The 26,733-nt window shown below is 35.1% G+C and overlaps 1 protein-coding gene across 1 annotated transcript in view; it reads right to left on the reverse strand.

The window, feature by feature from the left end:
* The window catches only part of SKAP2 (src kinase associated phosphoprotein 2), a 210,283-nt gene that overhangs the window by 177,110 nt on the left and 6,440 nt on the right, over positions 1-26,733 (reverse strand). Inside the window, exons 2-4 of the mRNA XM_030932381.1 lie at positions 22,874-22,979; positions 22,228-22,253; positions 11,791-11,898 (exon numbers count right to left, since the gene is read on the reverse strand). Of these exons, the coding sequence (XP_030788241.1) occupies positions 11,791-11,898; positions 22,228-22,253; positions 22,874-22,979 (240 nt within the window). The remainder of the gene's footprint in view (positions 1-11,790; positions 11,899-22,227; positions 22,254-22,873; positions 22,980-26,733) is intronic.

The following is a 26,733-nucleotide window of genomic DNA, read 5'->3' on the forward strand; positions in this document are numbered from 1 at the left end:
AGCCTGGGTGACAGAGCAAGACTCCGTCTCAAATAAAAAAAAAGAAAGACACAGACTGGCAAACTGGATAAAGAGTCAAGACCCATTGGTATGCTGTATTCAGGAGACCCATCTCACGTGCAAAGACACACAAATGGTCAAAATAAAGGGATGCAGGAATATTTACCAAGCAAACAGAAAGCAATAAAAAACAGGGGTTGCAATCCTAGTCTCCAGTAAAACAGTCATTAAACCAACAAAGATCGAAAGAGACAAGGGCATTACATAATGGTAAAGGCATCAATGCAACAAGAAGAGCTAACCATCCTAAATATATATGCACCCAATACAGGAGCACCCAGATTCATAAAGCAAGTTCTTAGAGACCTACAAAGAGACTTAGACTCCCACACAATGACACTGGGAGACTTTAACACTTCACTGTCAATATTAGATCAACGAGACAGAAAATCAACAAGGATATTCAGGACTTGAACTCAGCACTGGACTAAGCAGACCTAATAGACATCTACAGAACTCTCCACCACAAATCAACAGATTATACATTCTTCTCAGCACATTGCACTTATTCTAAAATTGACCACATAATTGGAAGTAAAACACTCCTCAGCAAATGCAAAAGAATGGAAATCATAACAAACAATCTCTCAGACCACAGTGCAAGCAAATTAGAACTCAGGATTAAGAAACTAACTCAAACACCAAAAGCAACGGCAACAAAAGCCAGAATTGACAAATGGGATCTCATTAAACTAAAGAGCTTCTGCACACCAAAAGAAACTACCATCAGAGTGAACAGGCAACCTACAGAATGGGAGAAAATTTTTGCAATCTACTCATCTGACAAAGGGCTGATATCCAGAACCTACAAAGAACTCAAACAAATTTACAAGAAAAAAACAAACAACCCCATCAAAAAGTGGGGAAAGGATATGAACAAACATTTCTCAAAAGAAGACATTCATACAGCCAACAGACACATGAAAAAATGCTCATCATCACTCGCCATCAGAGAAATGCAAATCAAAACCACAATGAGATACCATCTCACACCAGTTAGAATGGCAATCATTAAAAAATCAGGAAACAACAGACGCTGGAGAGGATGTGGAGAAATAGGAACACTTTTACACTGTTGGTGGGATTGTAAACTAGTTCAACCATTATGGAAAACAGTATGGCAATTCCTCAAGGATCTAGAACTAGATGTACCATATGACCTAGCCATCCCACTACTGGGTATATACCCAAAGGATTATAAATCATGCTGCTATAAAGACACATGCACACGTATGTTTATTGTGGCACTATTCACTACAGCAAAGACTTGGAATCAACCCAAATGTCCATCAGTGACAGACTGGATTAAGAAAATGTGGCACATACACACCATGGAACACTATGCAGCCATAAAAAAGGATGAGTTTGCGTCCTTTGTAGGGACATGGATGCAGCTGGAAACCATCATTCTTAGCAAACTATCACAAGAAGAGAAAACCAAACACCGCATGTTCTCACTCATAGGTGGGAACTGAACAATGAGATCACTTGGACTCGGGAAGGGGAACATCACACACCGGGGCCTATCATGGGGGGGGGAGGGGGGAGGGATTGCATTGGGAGTTATACCTGATATAAATGACGAATTGATGGGTGCGGACGAGTTGATGGGTGCAGCACACCAACAGGGCACAAGTGTACATATGTAACAAACCTGCACGTTGTGCACATGTACCCTAGAACTTAAAGTATAATAATAAAATAAAAAAAAAAAAAAAAGAAACTAACTCAAAACCGCACAACCACGTAACAACCTGAACCTGCTCCTGAATGACTACTGGGTAAATAACAAAATTAAGTTCTTTGAAAATAAGTTCTTTGAAACCAATGAGAACAAAGACACAATGTACCAGAATCTCTGGGACACAGCTAAAGCAGTGTTTAGAGGGAAATTTATAGCACTAAATGACCACAAGAGAAAGCAGAAAAGAACTAAAATCAACAACCTAATATCACATTTAAAAGAACTAGAGAAGCAAGAGCAAACAAATTCAAAAGCTATCAGAAGACAAGAAATAACAAAGATCAGAGCAGAACCGAAGGAGATAGAGACACAAAAAAACCTTCAAAAAATCAGTGAATTCAGGAGCTGGTTTTTTGAAAAGATCAAGAAAATAGATAGACCACTAGCCAGACTAATAAAGAAGAAAAGAGAGAAGAATCAAATAGACACAATAAAAATGATAATGGGGATATCACAACTGATCCCACAGAAATACAAACTACCATCAGAAAATACTATAAACACCTCTATGCAAATAAACTAGAAAACCTAAAACAAACAGATGAATTCCTGGACACATACACCCTCCCAAGTCTAAACCAAGAAGTCAAATCTCTAAATAGACCAATAACAAGTTCTGAAATTGACACAGTAATTAACAGCCTACCAACCAAAAAAAGGCCCAGGACCAGATGGATTCACAGCCAAATTCTACCAGAGGTACAAAGAGAAGCTGGTACCATTCCTTCTCAAACTATTCCAAACAATAGAAAAAGAAGGACTGCTCCCTAACACATTTTATGAGGCCAGCATCATCCTGATACCAAAACCTGGCAGAGACACAACAAAAAAAGAAAATTTCAGGCCAATACCCCTGATGAACATAGATATAAAAATCCTCAATGAAACACTGGCAAACCAAATCCAGCAGCACATCAAAAAGTTTATCCACCACAATCAAGTTGGCTTCGTCACTGGGATGCAAGGCTGGTTCGACATATGCAAATCAATAAACATAATCCATCACATAAACAGAACCAATGACAAAAACCACATGATTATCTCAAAAGATGAAGAAAAGGCCTTCAATAAAATGCAGCAGCACTTTCTGCTAAAAACTCTCAATAAAGTAGGTATTGATGGAATGTATCTCAAAATAGTAAGAGCTATTTTTGACAAATCCACAGCCAATATCATACTGAATGGGCAAAAGCTGGAAGCATTCCCTTTGAAAACTGGCACAAGACAAGGATGTCCTCTCTCACCACTCCTACTTAACAGAGTATTGGAAGTTCTGGTGAGGGCAATCAGGCAAGAGAAAGAAATAAGGGTATTCAAACAAGAAGAGAGGAAGTCAAATTGTCTCTGTTTGCAGATGACGTGATTGTATATTTAGAAAACCCCATCATCTCAGCCCAAAATCTCCTTAAGCTGATAAGCAACTTCAGCAAAGTCTCAGGATACAAAATCAATGTGCAAAAATCACAAGTATTCCTATATACTAATAATAGACAAACAGCCAAATCATGAGTGAACTCCCATTCACAATTGCTACAACAAGAACAAAGTACCTAGGAATACAACTTACAGAAGATGTGAAGGACTTCTTCAAGAAGAACTACAAACCACTGCTCAAGGAAATAAGACAGGACACAAACAAATGGAAAAACATTCCATGCTCATGAATAGGAAGAATCAATATCATGAAAAATGGCCATACTACCCAAAGTAATTTATAGATTCAATGCTATCCTCATCAAGCTACCATTGACTTTCTTCACAGAATTAGAAAAAAACTACTTTAAATTTCATATGGAACCAAAAAAGGGCCCATATAGCCAAGACAATCCTAAGCAAAAAGAACAAGGTGGAGGCATCACGCTACCTGACTTCAAACTATACTACAAGGCTACAGTAACCAAAACAGCATGGCACTGGTACCAAAACAGATACATAGACCAATGGAACAGAAAAGAGGCCTCAGAAATAATGCCACATATCTACAACCATCTGATCTTTGACAAACCTGACAAAAACAAGCAATGGGGAAAGGATTCCCTATTTAATAAATGGTGTTGGGAAAACTCGCTAGCCATATGCAGAAACATGACACTGGACCCCTTCCTTACACCTTATACAAAAATTAACTCAAGATGGATTAAAGCCTTAAATGTAAGATATAAACCATAAAAACCCTAGAAGAAAACCTAGGCAATACCCTTCAGACATAGGCATGGGCAAAGACTTCATGACTAAAACACCAAAAGCAATGGCAACAAAAGCCAAAATTGACAAACGTGACCTAATTAAACTAGACAGCTTCTGCACAGCAAAATAAACTATCATCAGAGTGAACAGGTAACCTACAGAATGGGAGAAAATTTTTGCAATCTATCCATCTGACAAAGGGCTAATATGCAGAATCTACAAAGAACTTAAATTACAAGAAAACAAACAACTCCATCAAAAAGTGGGTGAAGGATACGAACAGGCACTTCTCAAAAGAAGACATTTATGCAGCCAACAAACATATGAAGAAAAGCTCATCATCACTGGTCATTAGAGAAATGAAAATCATAAACCACAACGAGATACCATCTCATGCCAGTTAGAACAGTGATCATTAAAAAGTCAGGAAACAACAGATGCTGGAGAGGATGTGGAGCAATAAGAATGCTTCTACACTGTTGGTGGGAGTGTAAATCAGTTCAACCATTGTGGAAGACAGTGTGGCGATTCCTCAAGGATCTAGAACTAGAAATACCATTTGACCCAGCAATTCCATTACTGGGTATATACCCAAAGGATTATAAATCATTCTACTATAAAGACACATACACATGTATGTTTATCACAGCACTGTTCACAATAGCAAAGACTTGGAGCCAACCCAAATGCTCATCAATGATAGACTGAATAAAGAAAATGTGGCACATATACACCATGCAATACTATCCAGCCATAAAAAAGGATGAGTTCATGTCCTTTGCATGGACATGGATGAAGCTGGAAACCATCATTCTCAGCAAACCAACACAAGAACAGAAAAGCAAACATTGCATGTTCTCACTCATAAGTGGGAGCTGAAAATCAGAACACATGGACACAGGGAGGGGAACATCATACACCGGGACCTGTCGGGGGGTGGGGGGCTAGGGGAGGGATAGCATTAGAAGGAACACCTAATGTAGATGATAGGTTGATGGGTGCAGCAAACCACCATTGCATGTGTACACCTATGTAACAAACCTGCACGTTCTGCACATGTACCCCCCAGAACTTAAAGTATAATAATAAGAAAAAAAAAGAGGTTTAATTGGCTTATGGTTCTGAAGGCTGTACCGGAAGCATGGCACTGGGCATCTGCTTGGCTTCTGAGAAAGTCTCAGGAAGCTTACAATCATGGTGGAAGGCAAAGCGGGAGCAGGCACAACACATGGTAAAAGCAGGAACAAGAGACAGAGAGTGGGGTTGGGAGGTGCCACACACTTTTACATGACCGGATTTCACAAGAACTCACTATCACGAAGACAGCACCAGGCCATGAGGGATCTGCCCCCATGATCCAAACACCCCCCAACAGGCTCCACCTCCAGTACTGAGAATTACAATTCAACATGTGATTTGGGCAGAGATAAATATCCAAACTATATCAGGTGGTGACACAGATTTAGCATTTCTAACAAGCTCCCAGATGATGCTGATACTGTTGATCTACTGACAATACTTTGAGTAGGAAGGGGCTAGAAAATCACTTCCTTTTCAGTACAATATCCACCTCTGTAACCCAGGGTCTTACCAACACTCCCTTAATCAAAAGCAGCAGAGCAGTATGCTAGCTGGGGAAGAGGGAAAAAGTAACTCTTTTAAGAGCAAAGCATGATCCTTACAATTCACAGACATGAATTCAAATTCCAGTTCTGCCACTATGTAGCTATATGTCATGGGACAAATCACTTAACCTCTGTATTCTTAGGTTTCCTCATTTGTCAAACAGTGATAGTACTATCTGCCTCAAAGAGATACTGTCATGATTAAAAATAAGTAATGTAGCAAAGCATTTAGCTTGCTACCTCCACTAGATGGTCTCTATGCCTTAATTTAACCTACATTTAACTGCCAGGACAATATCCCTCAAATCTGCATCCCTCACTTCAGTATACTCCTTCAGGGATCTCTTAATGACTACCAAATCAAAGGTAAATTCCTTAATTTGGCATTCAGCTCCTACTATAAATCACGCACCGACCTCCAAGACCCCCTCCACTCCTTCCTATTCAACACCACCTCTGGTCATCACCCATATCTTTTCCACGCAGATAACATCACCTCACTGCCACCATTCAATTTACTAATTCTGAAATGTGGGGACACAAGCATTTAGTGCTCTAGGGAACATCTAAGCAATTACCTGGTTCAAACTCTTCATTTCCATACCAGAAAATAAAAATCCAAAAAGGCCTAAGCAACTTGTCCTTGGCAATAAAGTTATCATCAATTATAATGAAAACTTGGTTTCTGAGCTTGAACTCCAAAAGTTCTTTTCAGTCTGTTTTCCCATTCTCTGCAACAAACCTCAAGACCCACATAAAACTCACTTAAATAAAAGGTCCTCCCTCCACAATCTCTTAGAATTTAGGCATAAAGTTTATGCTGTGGTTTTTTTGACAGGATGCTAAAACATATGGCTGATTCAGTCAATACATCAGGAAGTAAAATCAATGAAACCAACTATTTGCCTTGGTATAGACCAAATAAATTGAACACTATAGCATGTAGTATTTATTATTTCTGGAATCTGCCTTAATATAACTTAGATTGCTAGTTACCTTATTCTAGGTGATTATCTTCTCCTGCCATCTAGATTACATTTTTCTTAAAAATAGGAACTTTATCTTATTCACCCCCAATTGCCCTGTCCAAGTATCTCGTTCTCCTCTTCATGTACTGTGTAAATAACTGCTAATTTGCTGAATTAAAGATCCATTATTTTTCATAATGTTGAGTTTTATTTAACCTTTGCAATCTTTCGTATCTAGCTCACTTTGTTATAGTATCATCTGTCCACTCTGTTTTATTCTGATGAATTTTCCTGATCAATAGCATAAAAACTTAGAAAGATAATTCTCAATGACTATGTGTTTTATTTACTAAAATATACCTTTGTATCACAAAAATATTTTACATCTGTGTACTTTACATCCCCAACTGCACAATATATAACTTGAGGATTAAAAATATGTCTTCTACTTTCTGTCATTTCCTCAACTATAATCCCTGTGCTACACACATAGCACAATGACTAAAAGAATCATTGTTATTAAACTGCTAAAACATACATAAGCTAGCAATTTGGCATATTAAGATAACCCAAAAATTTTAAAAACAAAAGTGCAATGTTAATACATGTTATATATTCAAAAATATGTGCAAGCAAACTAAATTTTTCAGAACAAAATACAAAGATAATTTTAGGTGTCAAAAATATGATAGTAGGTGTAAAAAAAAAAAAAAAAAAAAAAAAAAACCACCCTAAATGCTGTTATTGAAAAATTGTTTTTCTAGTTTTAAACATTGTTTCATACTTACCCTAAATGCTAAGTTATTGAAAAAAACCTTTTTATCTAGTTTTAAACATTGTTTCATACTCTACTCATATCAGAGAAAAGTAAAACATCTATTTCATGGCTTTTGTAAGAACTGATTAGTGCTACACCTAATTTTACACACAAAAAGTCTTCCTCAAAAGTTTGGTACATTAAATTTATATGTGTGCACATGCATAGGTTTGTATCTAAGCCTGTTTTAGAAACTTTCTAAGAGCTAATTATTTATAAGCATCCTGGAGACAATCTTTCTAAAGAAATCTGTTGGAAAAAATGATTTACATGCTTTATTAATCCAAATTTTTGTTCATTGGATTTTTGTAAAGAAAGGTATACCAAAATTTTTTTTTAATATTATAAATTATGATAAAAACAGTTCAGCCTTTTTCTTAATCCCTGAGATTTAAAAAATAGTTTCATTCCTAAAAAAATATTTCTTCATACAAACCTATGTCCTTGCAATGCCCACAGCCTTTCAGTAACCTAGGTTATTCAGAAATTTTTAGTTAGAAAGACACCAGGACAATAAATGACTGTTTTATATTTTCAGCTTCATTTTAGCCTACCTGTATTCAAACCCTAGAGGTTCCAGATTTTTATCCACAAAGTGATTATGGTCTAGGACTGAATCAGATTTGTAACAAACATCTACTGGGATCCTTCGACCTATCATTGACAGGCAGAGCCAATATATGTCTTCTAGCTCACTGAATCCTTTCAAAACCTTACCTTAGGGACTTTCCACAGTGCTATATAGTTAGAAGCTGTCTTTCACAAATGACAAAAATGAATGAAAAATGATTTCAGAATAGAAAAATGGAAACCCAAGTAATTATAGAGTGTCTAAAGTCTACTCTGTATCTACCCACCTTAGTGCCTAAGCATTTTAACGTGTACAGAAAGGGATATTCTTTAAGGTTGTAAATCTCATTATCTCTAACTTTATCTGATTACTGACATGCACCATTTATATTGACAGTCCAATATATCCAGCCACATGATAGCATAAAACTTCTAACAGTGATCTACAATAGTCTAGAAACTATTATGATTTGTTTTTTTGTTTTCCAGAAAAAAATCAAGCATAAACTAATAAAATGAAACTTCTAATAAGTATACTTTCTTCTAAATAGAATATCAAAATTAAACTCTAACAGCAGTCATGCAATCATTTATAAATAAAATATAGACTCATTCTTTTTCCTAAAAAGGTAATTTGGCATGTCATTCTCTCTTTTTTTGCTATTGGTCTCAAAATGTAGTTCTTCTCAAAAAATATAAAACATAAGAAGCATTTCCAAAGAGGGAAAAGAAAAATTTACAAAGTACAATATTTTTATGCTACGAGCTATACAAAAATCTGTCACCATCTATGTTACAATTCTAGTCATCAATAAGGTACTTTTTTCCAATGTACAACTCAAAAATCAATTATATCAACTCTTTTGTATAGAGAAGCAGCATACCTTTCAGGCAACTAGTATTAATGAGTAGACATGACTATAGAATCCCCATCTGTTTCTCTGACAAAGCTGTGGCTGCTCTAGTCTCTCAATGAAATTCCATTAATCTGGTGTACCAAGGTCCAATGCGAAAATCAAAACTGCATCTAACCCTTTATCAGTTCACAATAACCTACAAGTGAACTCTGCCTGTTAGCATGCAGCAAGTTATGATTTTGCTATCTATCAGGCAGTTGGCCAATAAAAAAAAAAAAAAAAAAAAAAAGGCAGGCTGAAAACAACATACCTGGCAGGGTTTGGAAACTTTCTTTTTGCTGTTTTCATCCCCATTCAATTTCTATATGGTGCCTGGACTTTGTGAGATTATGCATTATTCTTCTTGGCTGTGATTTAATTGCTACTAGCAATCAAGTCAAAGCATCACTGAAGTGTGCTTGAATTTCGTTAGAAGATATAACTTATGCTACTTTCCTACAGTACCTAATAAACCATAAAGAAACCAAAACACATATGGCTTGAGGGAATAACTGGAAAATTAGGTGGCCATTTGGGAACTGAGTGAACTTTTGAACCACAGGAACAGAGAAAAAGAAATATTAAAGCAAAAGACAGACTTAGAATGCACATAGAGATGTGCAGGTTTGACCTTTTCAGTACCTTGAAAATTACATTAGCATTATGAAAAATACATATCATGTTTAGAGTTTATAGCCCATCAAAGTTCAGATACTTTGTTTAGTGCCTACCATAAGGTAAAAGTCAAAAGGACAAAACAACAATCTGATTTGACTAAAGGCCTTTTGGTGACCTGTGCTAATTTGGTTATGCTTATCATTAAATGCATCATCTTTTTTATAATTAATACATTATTAGACTGAGGTCACATGATGAAGGAAATGTATTCATCAAAGGAAAGAGAACACACACAAAATCTAAGTTGAAGGGAGAAAGACTGATACATTGAGATGATATTTTACAGTGAATATTAAATGTCCTAGTAGTAGTTTAAAAATGAATTTTAATAATGATATTCTTAGAAGAAAATGTGAAAGTATCAAAAATAGTATTATTTATATATCAAAAATGAGTAATACTACAGGTTAGTTTTAATCTACTCAAGAATTGCTTAAACACTAATGAGCAGGCACTATTAACAAAAAATTTGATGTTACATATAAATGTTATTAAATAATATTTAAAATCAATAAAACAACCTTTTAACAACAAATCCTTTAGTGTATTTCCTGAATATTTGGTTATAAAAACATATGATAAATTATTTACTCTTAAAAAGAAAACACAATAATGTAAATGCACTATAATTTAATAATAATTTATTTTTTCTAACAAGCTACTAGAGGATTTCTGGCTCTCATAGATATTTAATTGTTGAATTTCTTTTTAGGTTGCAAATTTTTCAAGAATACACATAGCACGCCCCTGAATATCAAAATATTTATGCTATTTTAAGAAACTATGTATATATAGTCTATGAATATATTCTGTGTATGTCTCTCTTAGCATAAATATTCTGTCTGTGTTTGTGTGTATACACACACATATTTATATATACCAGCATTTTACAGAGAAATAAAGCAATTGCAATGTGTCTGAAAAATAGTACCACTTAAATAATAATTCATTGTTTTGCCTGAAAATATTATTTATTTAATTATAAAACATTTTCTAGTAGAAATGCTTTTGAAGATGAGGTTGGAAAGGGTAATACTCTGTTTTGCTGAAGAGAAAAGAAATGTTTATCTCTTTAAAAAACAGAAAGTGAATATAACAGCAAAAAAAAATCCCTCCCTTTAAAAAAAGAAATTAAATGTTTGCCAAAGCATAACATTCAACATAAAATAGATATGACTATTATTGCTACACTTTGTACAAAGTTCTGGATATAAAAAAAGATTGTTTTGTACTGAATCAGTGGTTAGAATGTTTATCACTTATGCATGTACTTGACTTATCCCCGTTCTGCAATAGACATAATTTTATACCTCATAAAAGCAATTTATGTTTCCAAAGGGAATAATCTGGATAACATAAAATGTGAAGTGCTCTGTTGCAGGAAGCATATTTTCATTCAGCAATTGTATTTAGAGATGGAACTGCACAGTTTGATCGTCACATAGTGGCAGAAGGTATTCTTCATTTCTATGTCTATGTGAAACTTTGAGTGCTACAAATTAACATGCATGACTAATTTATCGATACACAGTCTTAATTTATAACTATGTATTACCCTTATAAGGTTTCTATAATGGAGATATACTCAATGGCTATAACAGAGAAAGTACATACTACGCTAAAAACAAGTTTCATAACTTTGGCAACATTCAATAGCTTTTAGAAATTACTAAGAGATAAATTTATTACTAATTCAGTCAACAAACACTGCAATATTACTACATAATATGGGGCACTTTTAAGTGACAATCATAAAAATGAAAATGTGTATTAAAAGAAGCATTTTATAAAAATCTGTCTCAATGTGAAGAGGCAATGTCGGAAAATTAACTTAATATTTTATTAACTCATTTTGTATAAAGTTTTCAGAAAAAATAGATCAAAAATCTTTTTATTATTTATAAAATAAATAATACAATAAGCCTTTAAGTAGCACAATAAAATTAAGCAAGAATCTGATAATATTAAATTAACTAACAAACTGTTAGTAATAATATTCATATGATGATATAGGCACTCTCTCAAAAATTTTAGTAAAGAAAATTTCCTAGAAAAAGAAGCCATTACATACTTAGGAAAACCTCACTAGAACCACTAGAGAGAGCTCTTCTGTTCCTTAAAAGGTTTTGGTAAAGGTAAGTTAACCGAAGCCTTTATGTTCATCTGCTTTCTCATAAAACTACCACCTATATACATAGCATTGTTTTGTGTGAGTGTCAGAGTTATGTGGGAAAATGTCACATACCATCAGAGGGGGCTTCATCATCTTTATCGCATCGTTCTGAGGCTAATGAAATAGTGTCTGGAGGCCCAGCAAAAGGGTCATCATATTCTTCCCCATCTTCTGCATCACCTGTTTAAAAAAAAATCAGAGAAATGCCTTTTATACTTTAGCCATTTAAAGCAATGTTACTTAATGCTAATGTTACTTTGTTAGAAGAGGTAAATTTTACTTACTACTAAATTGAGTCATTGTCATAGAAAAACAAAGAAAACTTTTAAAACTAGGTAAAAACAGGTCTTATTTTAGTTCATGGCCATTGTAACCTAGATATAGTAAGAGTTTTTGAAGGTCATTATACAATTGCTTATTACTGACACAAAAGAATACAATCCAAACTTATGATGATCTCTACAAAGAAGAATCCAAAAAGTAGAAACAGGGTAAAACAGAGTGTAGTGTATATCCAAACAAACAAACAAAACCAAAATAACAATAACAACAACAACAACAAAACCCAGGAAGCACAACAGAAAACACAATACAAGTAATTCCATTTACCTACTCAATAATTTGAAAAATTATGATGAGAAACTAATAATTTGAAGCTATATGAATATTTTGTATTTTCATTAAAATAACAGGATTAGAGAGGATTAAAAATAATCTGTTGCATTTTCCAGAGCACAAATCTTTTATAGAAAAAACTGCTTTAAAATTTTCATAATCTTTTAATAAAATTCAAGTAAGGGTAATTTACAAACTATATACTTTCAGTTTCATTCAATGGTATGTTATTATTTTTTAGTGTTCTGGCCAGTTTCCTACTTGATTTTCAAATCCTAGGTTGGTTGGTCGATTTTTTGATTGATTTTTCTATTTTAGGCTAATTAATCTCCACAAGATCTTGTGGTTTCAATTTTTTCCATCTAATCATTTAAAATAATTTTTTTAAAAAACACAAATATTTGCTAGCCCAGTTACACATAAGCATTCATTTCTCACCCAGATTTCACAACAAAGAAAAATGTATGCTTAATTCCATATTATTTGACTGTTGAATTCAAGTTACATGACAGAAAAACAGCCACCTCAGGGATTATCCAAAAAGCACAAGGAAAATCCCCATTGCAACTGCAGAGTAGCTACGGTATTACTTTTGAACCATAGTTCCTGGCAGATCCAGATTAAAGCTACTTGTCTCTCCAAAAGGGTATCTGTCCTCTGACACCCATTTGAGGGGTGTCACCCTATTTGTTACCACGTTTTTGGTAGAGAAAATAGCCTCTTTCAAGACAACACTGTCCAAATAATTTTTTAAAAATACATATTCCTCTCTATTTCCTTATAGTTTTGCCACTTCATGAGCAATTGTCATCTCAGAGACATCTCTCATTAACACGACAAGGGTAGAACATAGAGATGGCTATATTGTCATTCTTAGGGATTCCACTACTAGGTACAGTAAATGTGGTGATGTTACTCCCACAGTTAAAATTATAAGGAACACATAACTACTACTCATTCTTTGGAACTTAATTTCTTTTTCTTTCGAGATGTTCAAAGTCCTTTTCAGAACACTCAATGATCCCTTACGATATTTCTCTAACGAAAAGAAGAGTGCTAGGCTGGTGGGCAGTGCTCACGCCTGTAATCTCAGCTACTCAGCATGCTTGAGGCCAGCGGGTCACTTGTGGCCAGGAATTAGACACCAGGCTGGGCAACATAGCAAGACCACACCTCTAAATAAAAATAAAAACTGGCCGGGCGTGGTGGCTCATGCTTGTAAACCCAGCACTGTGGGAGGCCGAGGTGGGCAGATCACGAGGTCAGGAGATCGAAAACATCCTGGCTAACACGGTGAAACCCAGTCTCTACTAAAAATGCCAAAAAATTAGCCAGGTGTGGTGGCGGGCGCCTGTAGTCCCAGTTACTCAGGAGGCTGAGGCAGGAGAAAGGCGTGAACCCGGGAGGTGGAGCTTGCAGTGAGCCGAGATTGCGCCACTGCACTCCAGCCTGGGTGACAGAGCAAGACTCCATCGCAAAAACAAATAAAAATAAAAACAATTAGCCAGGTGTGGTGGCCTGTACCTGTACAGTCACATCTGTGAGAGGTTGAGGTAAGAGGACCGCTTGAGCCCAGGAGTTTGAGGCTGCAGTGAGCTATAACTGCACCACTGCATTCCAACCTGGGCAACAGACCAAGACCCCATCTCTAAAAAAACATTTTTTTAACAAAAGAAGAGTGCTCTGAATTCAAATATAAGGTAGGAAGGAACTTCATAAAGTGCAAGTAAAAATGTTTTGATCATGTTACAACAGTTCATAGAATACGTACCAGTAGGGATCAAGAAATTCTCAGTTACTCTTAGTTGTTAGGGTATCTTTACATTCTTAATGAAGTTAAGAATTTTTGTGATATAAATTTTCTAAGAATATTTCATATCTCACACAAAAAATCTTGCTGCCAAAAAACGTATTAGGATACTTCAAAAACATCACTAGAACTTAGCATGTGGCATATTTTGCTATTATGACTATTCAAAAAGAACAGTAAAACCAAATAATAATAGCAAAAATTTTGAAAAAAAATTCAGATGTTCAGGCTTAAATTATATTAAATTTTGTGTGGAAGTAAACAGAAAAAATTAAAACTTAGTTTTTAAAATTAGAAGTAGTTTATTATCCTTTAAGAATATCCATTAATATGCATATGTATACATGTGTATATATGCATTTATATACACATACATACACACAAATGCAAACGCCATTCTTTATTCAATATGCATAAATATATACATACATATCAAAAGTTCATTACTAAAGCTATAAACTCAACAATATCTAATATGAGTTCAGAGTATTTATTCTACACAAATTGATCACTAACAGGTGAAAGACCTGTTAGCCTTTCATGGATTGGTTTTTATTGAAGTCATGGTTTTGACTTTTTTTTTTTTTTTTTGAGGCAGAGTCTCGCTCTGTCACCCAGGCTGGAGTGCAGTGGCCGGATCTCAGCTCACTGCAAGCTCCGCCTCCCAGGTTTACGCCATTCTCCTGCCTCAGCCTCCCGAGTAGCTGGGACTACAGGCGCTCGCCACCACGCCCAGCTAGTTTTTTGTATTTTTTTTGGTAGAGACGGGGTTTCACCGTGTTAGCCAGCATGGTCTCGATCTCCTGACCTTGTGATCCGCCCGTCTCAGCCACCCAAAGTGCTGGATTACAGGCTTGAGCCACCGCGGCCGGCCTGGTTTTGACTTTTATAGAAAGTTATGGTTTTGTTTTTATTAAAAAAAACAGGCCGGGTGTGGTGGCTCACACCTGTAATCCCAACACTGTGTGAGGCCAAGGCAGGTGGATCACTTGAGCTCAGGAGTTTGAGACCAGCCTGGCCAACATGGCAAAATTTGCCTCCACTGAATATACAAAAATTAGCTGGGCATAATGGCAGACACCCGTAATCCCAGCTACTCAGGAGGCTGAGGCAGGGAGAACTGCTTGAACTCGGGAGGCGGTGAGCCAAGATGGTGCCACTGCAGTGGGCCAAGATTATGCCACTGCACTCCAGCCTGGGCAACAGAGTGAGACTCCCATCTCAAAATATCAAAATAAAAATAAAATGCTTTGGGGTTATATATTAAAATGAAATTGTCTTCAACTTACCCATTCTAAGAATTGCAGCTTACTGCAAGTATTTTTTAAAAAAAAAATCAGTGTGATGTTTATATTTACCTAAGACAAAATGAACTAAGTACTGCTACTGGTTTCATTTCTTCCTTATTTTTTTCTCCCCATAATCCTTTGAACTAACTCAGAAAGCAAAGAATCTATATGTTATATATACAGGGATAGCCCCTTTTTAACCTGCATATAGTTGAAAGGACACATCATTTTTCAAGATGGTCTTCTTCATCTTACTATTGTTCCAGTGATGGTCTATCCCTTTTCCTCCCCTCTAATTTTTTTTCAACCCAATAAAGAGTAAAAGCTGCTGTCTTATAAGGAGTTTTAACTGAACACAGGGGTCGCTGTTGAGTAGTACAAAGCATTTTTCCTCCCCAGGGCTGAATATTTGTAGTTAAACCTGCAAAGACTTCTACAAATTAAAAAAAAAAAAAAAAAAAAAAAAAAAAAAAGTTCAAATTGCATTTATGTAATACAAAACTAAACTCCAAATCAACAACAGGCATCAGGTAAACATATCCAATACAATTTACAGACATAAGTGAAAGCATTACAGCCTAATCACATATCTAAAAAAAAAGCACACTCAAATGAAATGTCTACAGAATCATTAGTTGGCAGCCATTCTATTACAATCACACATAATGTCAGTGGTGCCGCGAGCCTGTGCCACTGACAATAGCATAAATTTTGCATCTCATTTCTGTGGTCATAAAATTAATGATCAGTTTAAAAATACTTCTTTGTAAAAGTTATTGCGCAAAGAAAAGACATGAATGTGTCCCTGTTATGTACTCATAAGGATAATTATGGGGTTGTTGCTCATTAATACTGTTTCTTGTTTCCCTAGAAAAGCATTTGATTTATCCCACAACTTTCAATAGTTTAATTAACGATACAAAGTTAACAGAATAAAAGACAATGATCCAAGACTTAGCTTCCTATAATTTCAGTAGTAACAAACATTGCAACAAACTCAAGGTTTAATCATACTACAGCAGCATATTTTTCTGAAAAACATTTTTAAATTTATACTAGATGGGATCAAATTACTATTAGCCATTCTTTTTAATATGGTTCATTATCAATAACATTTTCCCAAATGCCTAGAGATGTAGCCCAACAACAACTGAACAGTCATAATCTCTACAACCATTGAAGCTGATTTACCCAATTTGTTGCTTGTTTTTTCAAAACAGTCCTATTTTCAACACAATCAGGTAAACAGGAAATGAAGTAATATACAGGTTGAACATCCCTAAATCAACAGAACTCCAAAATGTTCCAAAATCCAAAACTTTTTGAGTGTCAACATGACAACACAAGTGGAAAATTCCATGCCTAACATCTTTGCTTTCTGATGGTTCAATGTACACAAACTTTAGTTCATGCACAAAATTACAAGGTGTATATGAAACATAAATGAATTTGGTGTCTACGCTTAGGTTCCATCCTCAAGATATCTCATTATATATATGCAAATGTCCCAAAATCCAAAATCTGAAACACTTCTGGTCCCAAGAACTTTGGATAAGGGATACTATTAAACCTGTACCTAAAATCTGAGTGATAACCATTCTTTCTTACTGAAAGACAAACAGGGGGAAAAATTACTCTAGTGAAAATAAATTAATTTCTAATTCTCTACTTAGTTCACTTGTCTAAAGTAATATTTCAAGTAAATTTACATAATTAAGCATTTAACTTGTCGTTTCTTCAGGGAAGTTTCATTCTTAAGGCTTTGAAGGATATAGGTCACTGAAAAGAAGATTCTCCTCATAATTCTTCTACAGTAGGAGGGCTAATTTACAGCATGAAAATACTGAAGACAACTTCTGGCACGAAACTGGTGCAGAGCTTTAAAATAAGAATACCCTTTTTCAAGCACTGCCTGTGAAATATACTTCTACTACTATAGGTCCTGTCATTTCAAACATGCTTAAGACATTTGTACAAGGCCAATGGTGGGGGTAGGTGGTAGAAGGAAAAAGCTGTGAATTATTTCCTTAGATTTCATTGTGGAGTTATCATTCAACAGAAAACACACTATGTTAGGAATGGTAAAAAAAGGAAATTAAACATCATCCAAACTTCAGACTTTTCTGCTATTCTTATTCTGCTATTCTTAGTCCATTAATAAACTTAAGAAATAGTATGAGTGAGAAGGTAAAAGGAAACTGCTTTCTAAGTAAATCTATGCGTATTTTACACTATCAATAAAATATTAAGGCAAAATCTATTTTTTTTTTTTGACAATTAGAGCAAAAAGATTTTAAAGGAGAAAATGAGACTTTTTAGCTGTAGCCCTGAAGCAATATATTCCCCTTTTTCAAAACTGCAGACACCAGGCCGGGCACAGTGGCCCACGCCTGTAACCCCAGCGTTTGGGAGGCCAAGGTGGGAAGATTACCTGAGGTCAGGAGTTCGAGACCAGCCTGACCAACATGGTGAAACCCTGTCTCTCCTAAAAATACAAAAAATTAGCCGGGCATGGTGGTGGATGCCTATAATCCCAGCTACTCGGGAGGTTGAGGCAGGAGAATCGCTTGAACCCAGGAGGTAGAGGTTGCAGTAAGCAGAGATCGTGCCACTGCACTTTAGCCTGGGTGCGACAGAGTGAGACTCCATCTCAAAAAAAAATTACAAACAAAACAAAACTGTAGACATTAATATTTTACAAATTTGAAAAAAAAAGGCTCATGAAATATTTGACTAATGCTAATAAATATGCCCTTCTTTTAATAATTGATAATTTTCCCCCAAATTTGTTTGAAAACTGAATTTATGAATCAAGATTAACTTAAATCTTCTTGACAAATAAAGTTGAATCTGAAAATATGCAATAGTATTTATTAAACACCTACTATCTACGTTCACATTATCTTATTTCAGTAAATCAGTCTATAAAGAAAGTAATCACACCTAAATCATCTTTGGAGAAAACCGAGACTAATACATGATCAAGACACAACTATAGGCAAAATTTTTTTATCATGTACTTAATATATACAGTATTAGAAAATTCTAGTTAATAGTCCATAACAGTATTTACTAAACAGTAATATATTCTCATTGCAAAAATAATTATTTCAAGTCACATTAAGAGACCTATGACCTTGTTATGTGATAGAGAACAATGCTGAAATAATCACATAGCATAACTCCAGTGCATGAAGCCTAAATTCCGGAGGATACTTTATAGTATGAGGCAATATTGCAAGTAAAACACTAAGATTAGAAACTAGGTTATTCTGGTGGCCGAGCACGGTGACTCATGCCTGTAAGTTCCAGCACTTTGGGAGGCCAAGGCGGGTGGATATCTTGAGCCCAGAAGTTCAAGACCAGCCTGGGCAATGTGGCGAAAACTCATCTCTACAAAAAAATACAATATACAGGCAGCGTACCTATAGTCCCAGCTACTCAGGAGGCTAAGATGGAAAAAGGATCACCTTAGCCTCCCAAAGGAGCTGAGGGAGGCTGAGGCTGCAGTGAGTCATGATCACACCACTCCACTCCAGCCTGGATGACAGAGTGAGATCCTATTTCAAAAAAAAGAAAAAAAAAAAGGAAAAAGAAAAGAAAAAAGAAACTAGGTTATTCTGTTACATAGAATACTTTGAAGGATATAAAAAGGAAGTATCTGTTCTAGATAAAACCAGCAATATTTCAAATGAATAACAAGGACTAGACTAAGCAAGAAGTGTTCTAGCTGATTAGATTCAAATCTTTCCTAAGTACAAGTAAAATTAAGGAATTTAGAAAATCAGCTGACAATTATTCTAAAGATGCAATCTGTCACATCTCTTCAATAGAGGAATCAAGACTTGCACATATAAGAATAAAAGAAGAATTTTAATAAATTAAATGAAAAAGAAGGTTGTAAAACAATAGCTTTCTATGGAAATGAATATAAACAATTGAAAAATTAGCTTAATACACAAGCTTCAATAACTAGAAACCACTGTAATAAAATGAATTTCTACCAGTGTAAACTATTCTCACCCAAAAAAATGGAAATATCAAAAAAAAATCCTAAGATCTATGCAGCCTAGTGTTTCAACTACCATATCAACTCAATTAATTTTAAATTTTAAGAATCGACAGCCAGGCAGGGTGGCTCACGCCTGTAATCCAGCACTTTGGGAGGCCGAGGTAGCTGACCTCTTGAGCCAAGGAACTAGAGAAGAGCCTGTGACACATGGCAAAACCCCGTTTTTACAGAAAAAAAAAAAAAAAAAAATTAGCTGGGCATGTAGGCAAGAGCCTATAGCTCCATCTACTCCAGAGGCTGAGGTGGAAGGATCACTTGAGCCTGGAAGGCGGAGGTTGCACTGAGCCAAGATGGTGCCACTGCACTCCAGCCTGGGAGGCAGAGTGAGACCCTGTCTTAAAAGAAATATCTCAAACTGTAAAATCTGTATTGTTAAATCTCAGGATGGGAGATTACATAGAGTAGAAGGGAAGGATTTGTGAGGAAAGTAAAGAAGGATGATACACATCTGTGTGCATTAGAGAAATTAATAACATTAAATATGAATAAATCTGCATTAACTCTTTTTATTTAAGAACTCTCTACCTGGTCCTTTTTTTCCCACCAATAGTGACATCAAAATGATACTTAACTGTCATTTAAAATATATATATACATATATGTAAATAAAATAAGGGTGTAAAGGTAGAAAGGAGGAAAAAGGTTATGCTCACAATGTGACCCCACATTGACTAGAGAGAGAGAGAGACAAGAGGGAAGAGAAAGGACAGAAAACAGCCAAAAGGAATTCTGCCCAGACCTCCTTGTATAAAGATAATCCAAAACCTCAAAGGGAAAATGCAAGGTGGAGAAAAGGCAACACTCCCAAAACATACTTAGAATTGAATTTACTCAATGTAAAGACCTGAAAATAAATTCCTATTTTTAAAAAGAGATGTACTATATCTTGAATAATTACTTTGCAACTATTAGGTCTGTACCCTTTACTATGCCTAACAAAGTACAGGAATAGTCTTTTTAGAACAAAGCTGAATATACTTTGAGTATACAATGGCATAAAAGTACACAGCTCATATTTCTCCAAGGTATACACCTAATTCATCTACAGGCTTACTTTTGAACAGGCATTCTTCGTAATTAGTTAACTCAATACAGCAGTATTGAACTACAAATGACTTATTGAGAGGAAAATGATTATGAGCAATCCCTCAATTCTATGCTTTTTGAACTCCTATTTTATGTTCATTTTTCAATTTCTATCAAATACTATATAAATTTCCATTCTCTTTAGAGACAAACAATGTATCTCAGTAATGTAATTTTAATATCCACACACCTGAACGAATTCTAAAACAAAATACCAAAGGGAAAGTTTCTACACTATTACTGATCCATATGCAATTACACAATTGCTTCATGTCATGCTTTTTTAGCTTAAAAATTTTAAATGTACAAATAATTAAACCGCAAAGCACAATGGAAGTTCAATAATCACTGGAAATAATATGCCTTTTAAGAGAGGCAGAATCTGCTATCCAATATTCTTCCATAAAGTATACTATATAAGTTATCATAATTAAAATGCATAAATTCATTTCTACATTCATCTAAACAAAATGCAGCAGAATTAAACCCATAGATTAGGATTTCTTGTAGAGCACAAAAAAAGTGGGTACTTGCAGGTAATAGTTTCCTGCTCATTTCTTTATTTAAGTGTTAAAAATCTTAATATGAAAAAAAAAAATCTTCTCATTCCCTTCAATCATACCAATCTTGATGATCTAATGTGAAAATAAACTGTGACTTGATTTTAATTGATTTTAGGTTTGTTTGGTTAACTCTTTTGTATTTGAAACTGTTACCACCTTCCCACTTATCAGTTGGCACAAATATGATTTACTCTGGGATCTCTTAGCTTCAGTTAGAAGACGCCACACTGTGTGTCTTTCTCAAATCCGGAACCTAGCTCCATGGAGGTTAACTAACTTTATATTGTGACCCTCACACCAGTATCCACAAGCTATACATCATAACCTATGAATAAGTATCATGGAAGTAAGGGCCACACCCAGTTTCCCTTAAAGAATTGAATATATAAAGTAGTAGGAAGTTCCTATACCTTTCCTGATCTGGTTTTCAGTCTGCTAAGCAGCTGTCTCGCAAATCTAGAGGGAGACAATCAGGTTATCAGCATTCTCACATATTTCAAAAAAAAATGAAACTGAATTCCCTTCTTTAAAAAATGTCTATGTATTCATATCAAAATAACCACAAGGAAAACAAAAACTTTCACTTGAAAAAGATGTTATTGTTTGTTCTCAAACAAAAATTTATACTGTTTTCAAAACATCCTTCAAAAACATTACCTGTGAGCACTCAGCCACAGGCCCTTCTCCTACCACTATAAAATAATCTCTGCAGTGTTAAATGGCAGTGGGTTAATATCTCACCTCTGCTTCACCAAGTTATTCCACATGTAATTGCAGGTTTTCACCTTTCCTGACAAATTTCTGCCACAATGTATTCTAAGAAACACAAAACCTAAGAATGTTAAGTGCATAAGATTTCTGCATCGGAAGACTGTGCAGAGTAAATTCTGGATATACTGTTTAATTTTCTTCTCAGCAGGGGGAGCTAGCACTCTCATCTTGAAGGTCTAAGTACACATCATAGAAATCTAAATTTTGATTCCAGCTATCAAATTTCGGTACATGTTAGATTATCCTATTGAAATCTCCACAGAGGAAAAAAAACTTTCAAGTTTGCCAAACATAAAAACTTACCTTTGTCTTGAAATTCCTGAAGATAGCTACAAAATAAAGAACATTATATTTTTAAATGAGGTTGAAAAATCAAAACAAGGTCTAATCAGTAACAATAATTAAAATCCAAAATCTATATTAAAAATACACACCTAGATATACATTAGAAAAAACTAATTCCTGTCCTGAAACAACAATTCCAAAATGCTTAAAAATTTTAAATAATTTTTAAAGATCTAAGTACAGTAGTAAAATGAGGACATATCTTAATATCTATGACATGTAAATATATTACATTTATTCATTTAAAGTAGTAACAATTAAAAGGATTCTCTTTCTTCAGTGTCTGAGGTATTTTCTGTATATTAAAATCCTCAATTTACCTTTGTCTTATCATTTAAACCAAATATACCCTCAGATAATCAAAATAAACAGTTGAATTCTGCTAGAATGCTCAGAAAAATACATAATCAAGAAGGGTATTATAAGCATATCTGTGTTTAAAAACTATATAGTGGAAATCTACTTTTTGCCCTTTAAGAATACTTAACACCAATTAAATTAGAACATTAAAAATTTAACTCCATAATAATCGATTTCTTATTAAATGTTAGTTACAAAACTGCTTCTATGTAAGAAATCAGTAAAGAAAAGGTAAGTGACTTACATAGACTTTACATCTTTTATCTTCTTAATAAGGGATTCTCTCTTTTCCTTTGCTTTCTTAGATAAATTTTCTCCTTTCAGTATGTCTGCTACAAATGTTTCAACATCTAAACCACGCAATATAAGAAACAGGATACAAATTATAAGAAATAAAGGTTTTGTGAAGATAAATAGGACAATGATTGTTTCTACACATAAGTGTTAATACCTGTACAATTTGTTATATTTATCATTCCAAAGCGTAACAGTTTAAGTATGTTTCAAATACTAAGTTGAACAAATCTGATCACCACTTAGCTAATAAAATTTGTATGTTGTATTTATGCTTACCACAGTAAATACTATTTGGATGTTTGGCATCATTAAACAAGAAAGAAGCACACAAGTTTTAATAAACTATGGTGCCAATTCTTTTATATGAAAGCAAGCACCAAGTTTTTATGCATGTGTTAATATCATTTTCTAGTATTTTGTAAGTTCCTGTGTGAAAACGTCATTCATATGTCAATATAAGCTAATGTCTCTGGCAAGGGTCTGTTTTCCCTAGAATAATCAATTTTCAGGTATATCCAACATGTAATGCTTTAAAGGAAAAAGAAAATCCAATTTTCTAGCCAAGATTCCCAAATCAAGCCCTCCTCCTTCGTACCTACCCACTCATTCTGACTACCCTCAAATACAAAAGATAACCAGCTGTGTAGTTCTGTGAGCTCTTGCTTCATGCCGTGGTTTAGCACCTGAAATATTTCTTAAGGAAGAAGTACAAACATAAATTATTGCACTATATAAAAATATAGTTACCAAGAAATAAGATTTCTATGGCTTCATATAACATTCCCTCATAGCCTCTGTTTTTTTAATTTTAGTAAACTTCTAAATTATGGTGTTGTCTGGTTGTCTCTAATGTAAATTTTTTTTTTTTTACACTACAGGTTTAATTTTTATACTAGTTCCATTCTTCTTATTCATGAAATACTGTGCAATTTTAATTTTATTTTCAGAATTTCATAGCTCATTTTAAAATATCTAATATGGAGGACATCATTAAAAGGTGTTTAAGTAGGCATGGCTATAAATCATTGATTATTTCATATGGAATGGATATATGTTTTACTTTCTTTTTCCTTAACTACTTTGTATGGCATCAAAACATAATAATATTACGTATAAATAATTCAAAGTAGTATAGTAAACAATCTCTCAACTGTACTTAACAATTAACCATTTAAAACCTAGTATATGGGATAGAATGTTTGTAATTCTTGATTACAAAAGTATCTTGATCCAATGAGGAAAGCTGATTAAACTTCTATACATTCATAATAAATGTGTAAAGGTAATTTTTCACTAAGTCAATACGACAAGTAAAAGAATTAAGAATACTGTAATAATTTTAAAAAATAGCTTATGGTTTGAAGTCTATTAACAACTAATGTGTTAAAAATAAGTATCAAAATGAAATGAAAGCAAATGTCACAGCTTCCCTTTCCTTGAGTTATATTAACAACTAATGTGTTAAAAAAAATAAGTATCAAAATGAAATGAAAGCAAATGTTACAGCTTCTCTTTGAGTTATATTTTGATGAGGGGGACATAGAGACATAATCTAGTACCAGTGCAAATTAGACACAGACTTCTAAAGTGAATTCAAAATAACAAAACTTACAAAGAAGCATGCTGCTCTAAACGCTTTAAATTTTGTACCCAGAAGAGCAAGCAACCTTTGGACATTTAGACATTAGCTGAAATGGAAAGATCACTGGCTCCCCTGAGATCATTACAGTAACTTTTGCAAGAAAGTGGAATAAGGGAAAAAGCAACATCCCTATTGCTGATTCTTCTTCCAACCAGACTCAATAGGAAGAATCACTGGCCCAATGACTGGGGAATAGTCTGCTTAGTGTTATTTTCACTCAATGTTTGCCTTTGATTCCTTCTTCCATGAGTATTTAATTGCCTATTTTACATTTTCATTATACAATCCAAGTTTAAACAAACAATCTATTTTCTATCTCTGGAAGTAATAACAATAAATTGCCCCCAAGAGTTTTTTCTTTAAAAGGCCATTTCAGTTTTATAAAAACTCAGAAAAAAAGGATGCAATAAATACTCTACATAGTGCTAACGCCCCCAAACATGTTTTAAAATACTGATCTATGTTACTATTTTATGACAAAGTATTTTTTTTGAAAGTGTGCGATTGCAGGAAGAATCGGTAATTTTCAAGGATGGCAGAAATTCAGAGATTGGGTATGGGCTTTTTTTTTTTTTAAAGAGTAGCCTTTTTTAACATACTTATTCCTAAGCTTTTCCCAGAAAAGGTTTAAAGCAACTAAAATTATTTAATAAACAGTGACTTTTTCGTGATTATTTCTCAAAGGTGATGTGGAGAGGGCAGAAACTGCTCTGCTAAAAAAAACAAAAAAACAAAAAAAAAAAAAAACTTTAAACTGGAAGCAGTTCCTGAAATAATTTTAGTTTGTTGATTGCCCACAGACTTGGTTGGTTTTTAAGCTTTTGAAACCTAGGTTCTTAAAATCTACACTTTACCCGTTTCTTTTAGAATCGAATGAAACCAGCCTCTTCCAGGCACAGGAGACTCCTAGACATGCCGGTGGCCTTCGGCTGGTGTCTGAACAACACACCGATCCTGATCTCGCAACGCAAAGACAGACCAAGCGCCGCAAAGAAGTTGTAGGGCTGTGAGATGCTCCAGCTCTGCTGTCAGTGACACGCACATCTAAACCCCAGGGTTTCTCTCAGGCAGAGCCGTGAGCATGGAGAGCCAGGTCTGGGGCAGCACCCTCGCCAGACAAATGGGGCTGGATCTGTGGCTTTGCAGCTCAGAGCCAGGGTAATATTTCAAAAGCGAGCAATAAAAGTCTTGGGCGAATCAAGTGCTCCTCTGGCTGGTTGGAGAAGAGATTTGAAGCGTTTTATTGTGCTCTAAATAGCCCTGCAAACGGTAAACTAGCAAGCACAGTAAACTAACAAGAGCGTTAGCCCTCTTCTACCTTCCTTTGAGGGTCGTGTTCCTCGGTTAATATGTAGATTTCACCATTCCTGACTGCCCGTAATTTAGGGAAACGCAGTAATTTAATTACAAGAAAAGGTCAGCCTCCCTCGCTCGACTCTTAGCCCGGTTTTTAGAATTCTTCCTCAGAGGGAGGGGCTCAACTCACACTCTCACGCATACTGGCCACGGGAGAGAAGCGTGGGAGGCCCACTCTGCGCCCACGGGAAAGGGTTTAACTACCAGGTCTAACTACCCCCCACCAACCCCCACCTCCTGCCTCCGGGCCAGCAGCCAAATAGATTGCAGGGTCTGCACTGCTTGCATTTAACCCCAGAATTACCCCTATCTCCATCAGCCTCCACCCCAGCCCAAGTCATCAGCAGGAAAAAGTTATGGTGAAAGTAAATGTGATGGGATTTTAGTTACTATTACACCTTAACACTGTCAAGAGTAAACCTTATCTCATGGTACAGCTGTAAGGATCTGGGGGAGAAGGCCTCTGAAAAGATCAGATTTACAACTGCTCTGTCGATAAATGTCACGGTCTGAAAACAAAATTAAAAGATGACCTATACTGGCTCAGCAATCTTAAGCAGTTTAAGTTAGAAATCTCTCAATTGCCATGGAGACCCCTAAGAGGCAAACACACCAAATCACTAAATAGTACTCCAATTTTCCTTTTTTCCCCCTTTTAACATATAGACCTCCTAAAAAACAGTCACCCCACCTTTCCCTAGAGTCGCCAGGGGTTGGGACAAGTATCTAACATACACACTAACTGCTTTCTACCAACTTCTACACAGATCACATAATGAAAAGGTGGAACTACACTAGGTCAGAACAGT

The sequence above is a fragment of the Rhinopithecus roxellana genome, chromosome 6 (assembly GCF_007565055.1).
Source record: "Rhinopithecus roxellana isolate Shanxi Qingling chromosome 6, ASM756505v1, whole genome shotgun sequence".
Classification (NCBI taxonomy): Eukaryota; Metazoa; Chordata; class Mammalia; order Primates; family Cercopithecidae; genus Rhinopithecus; species Rhinopithecus roxellana.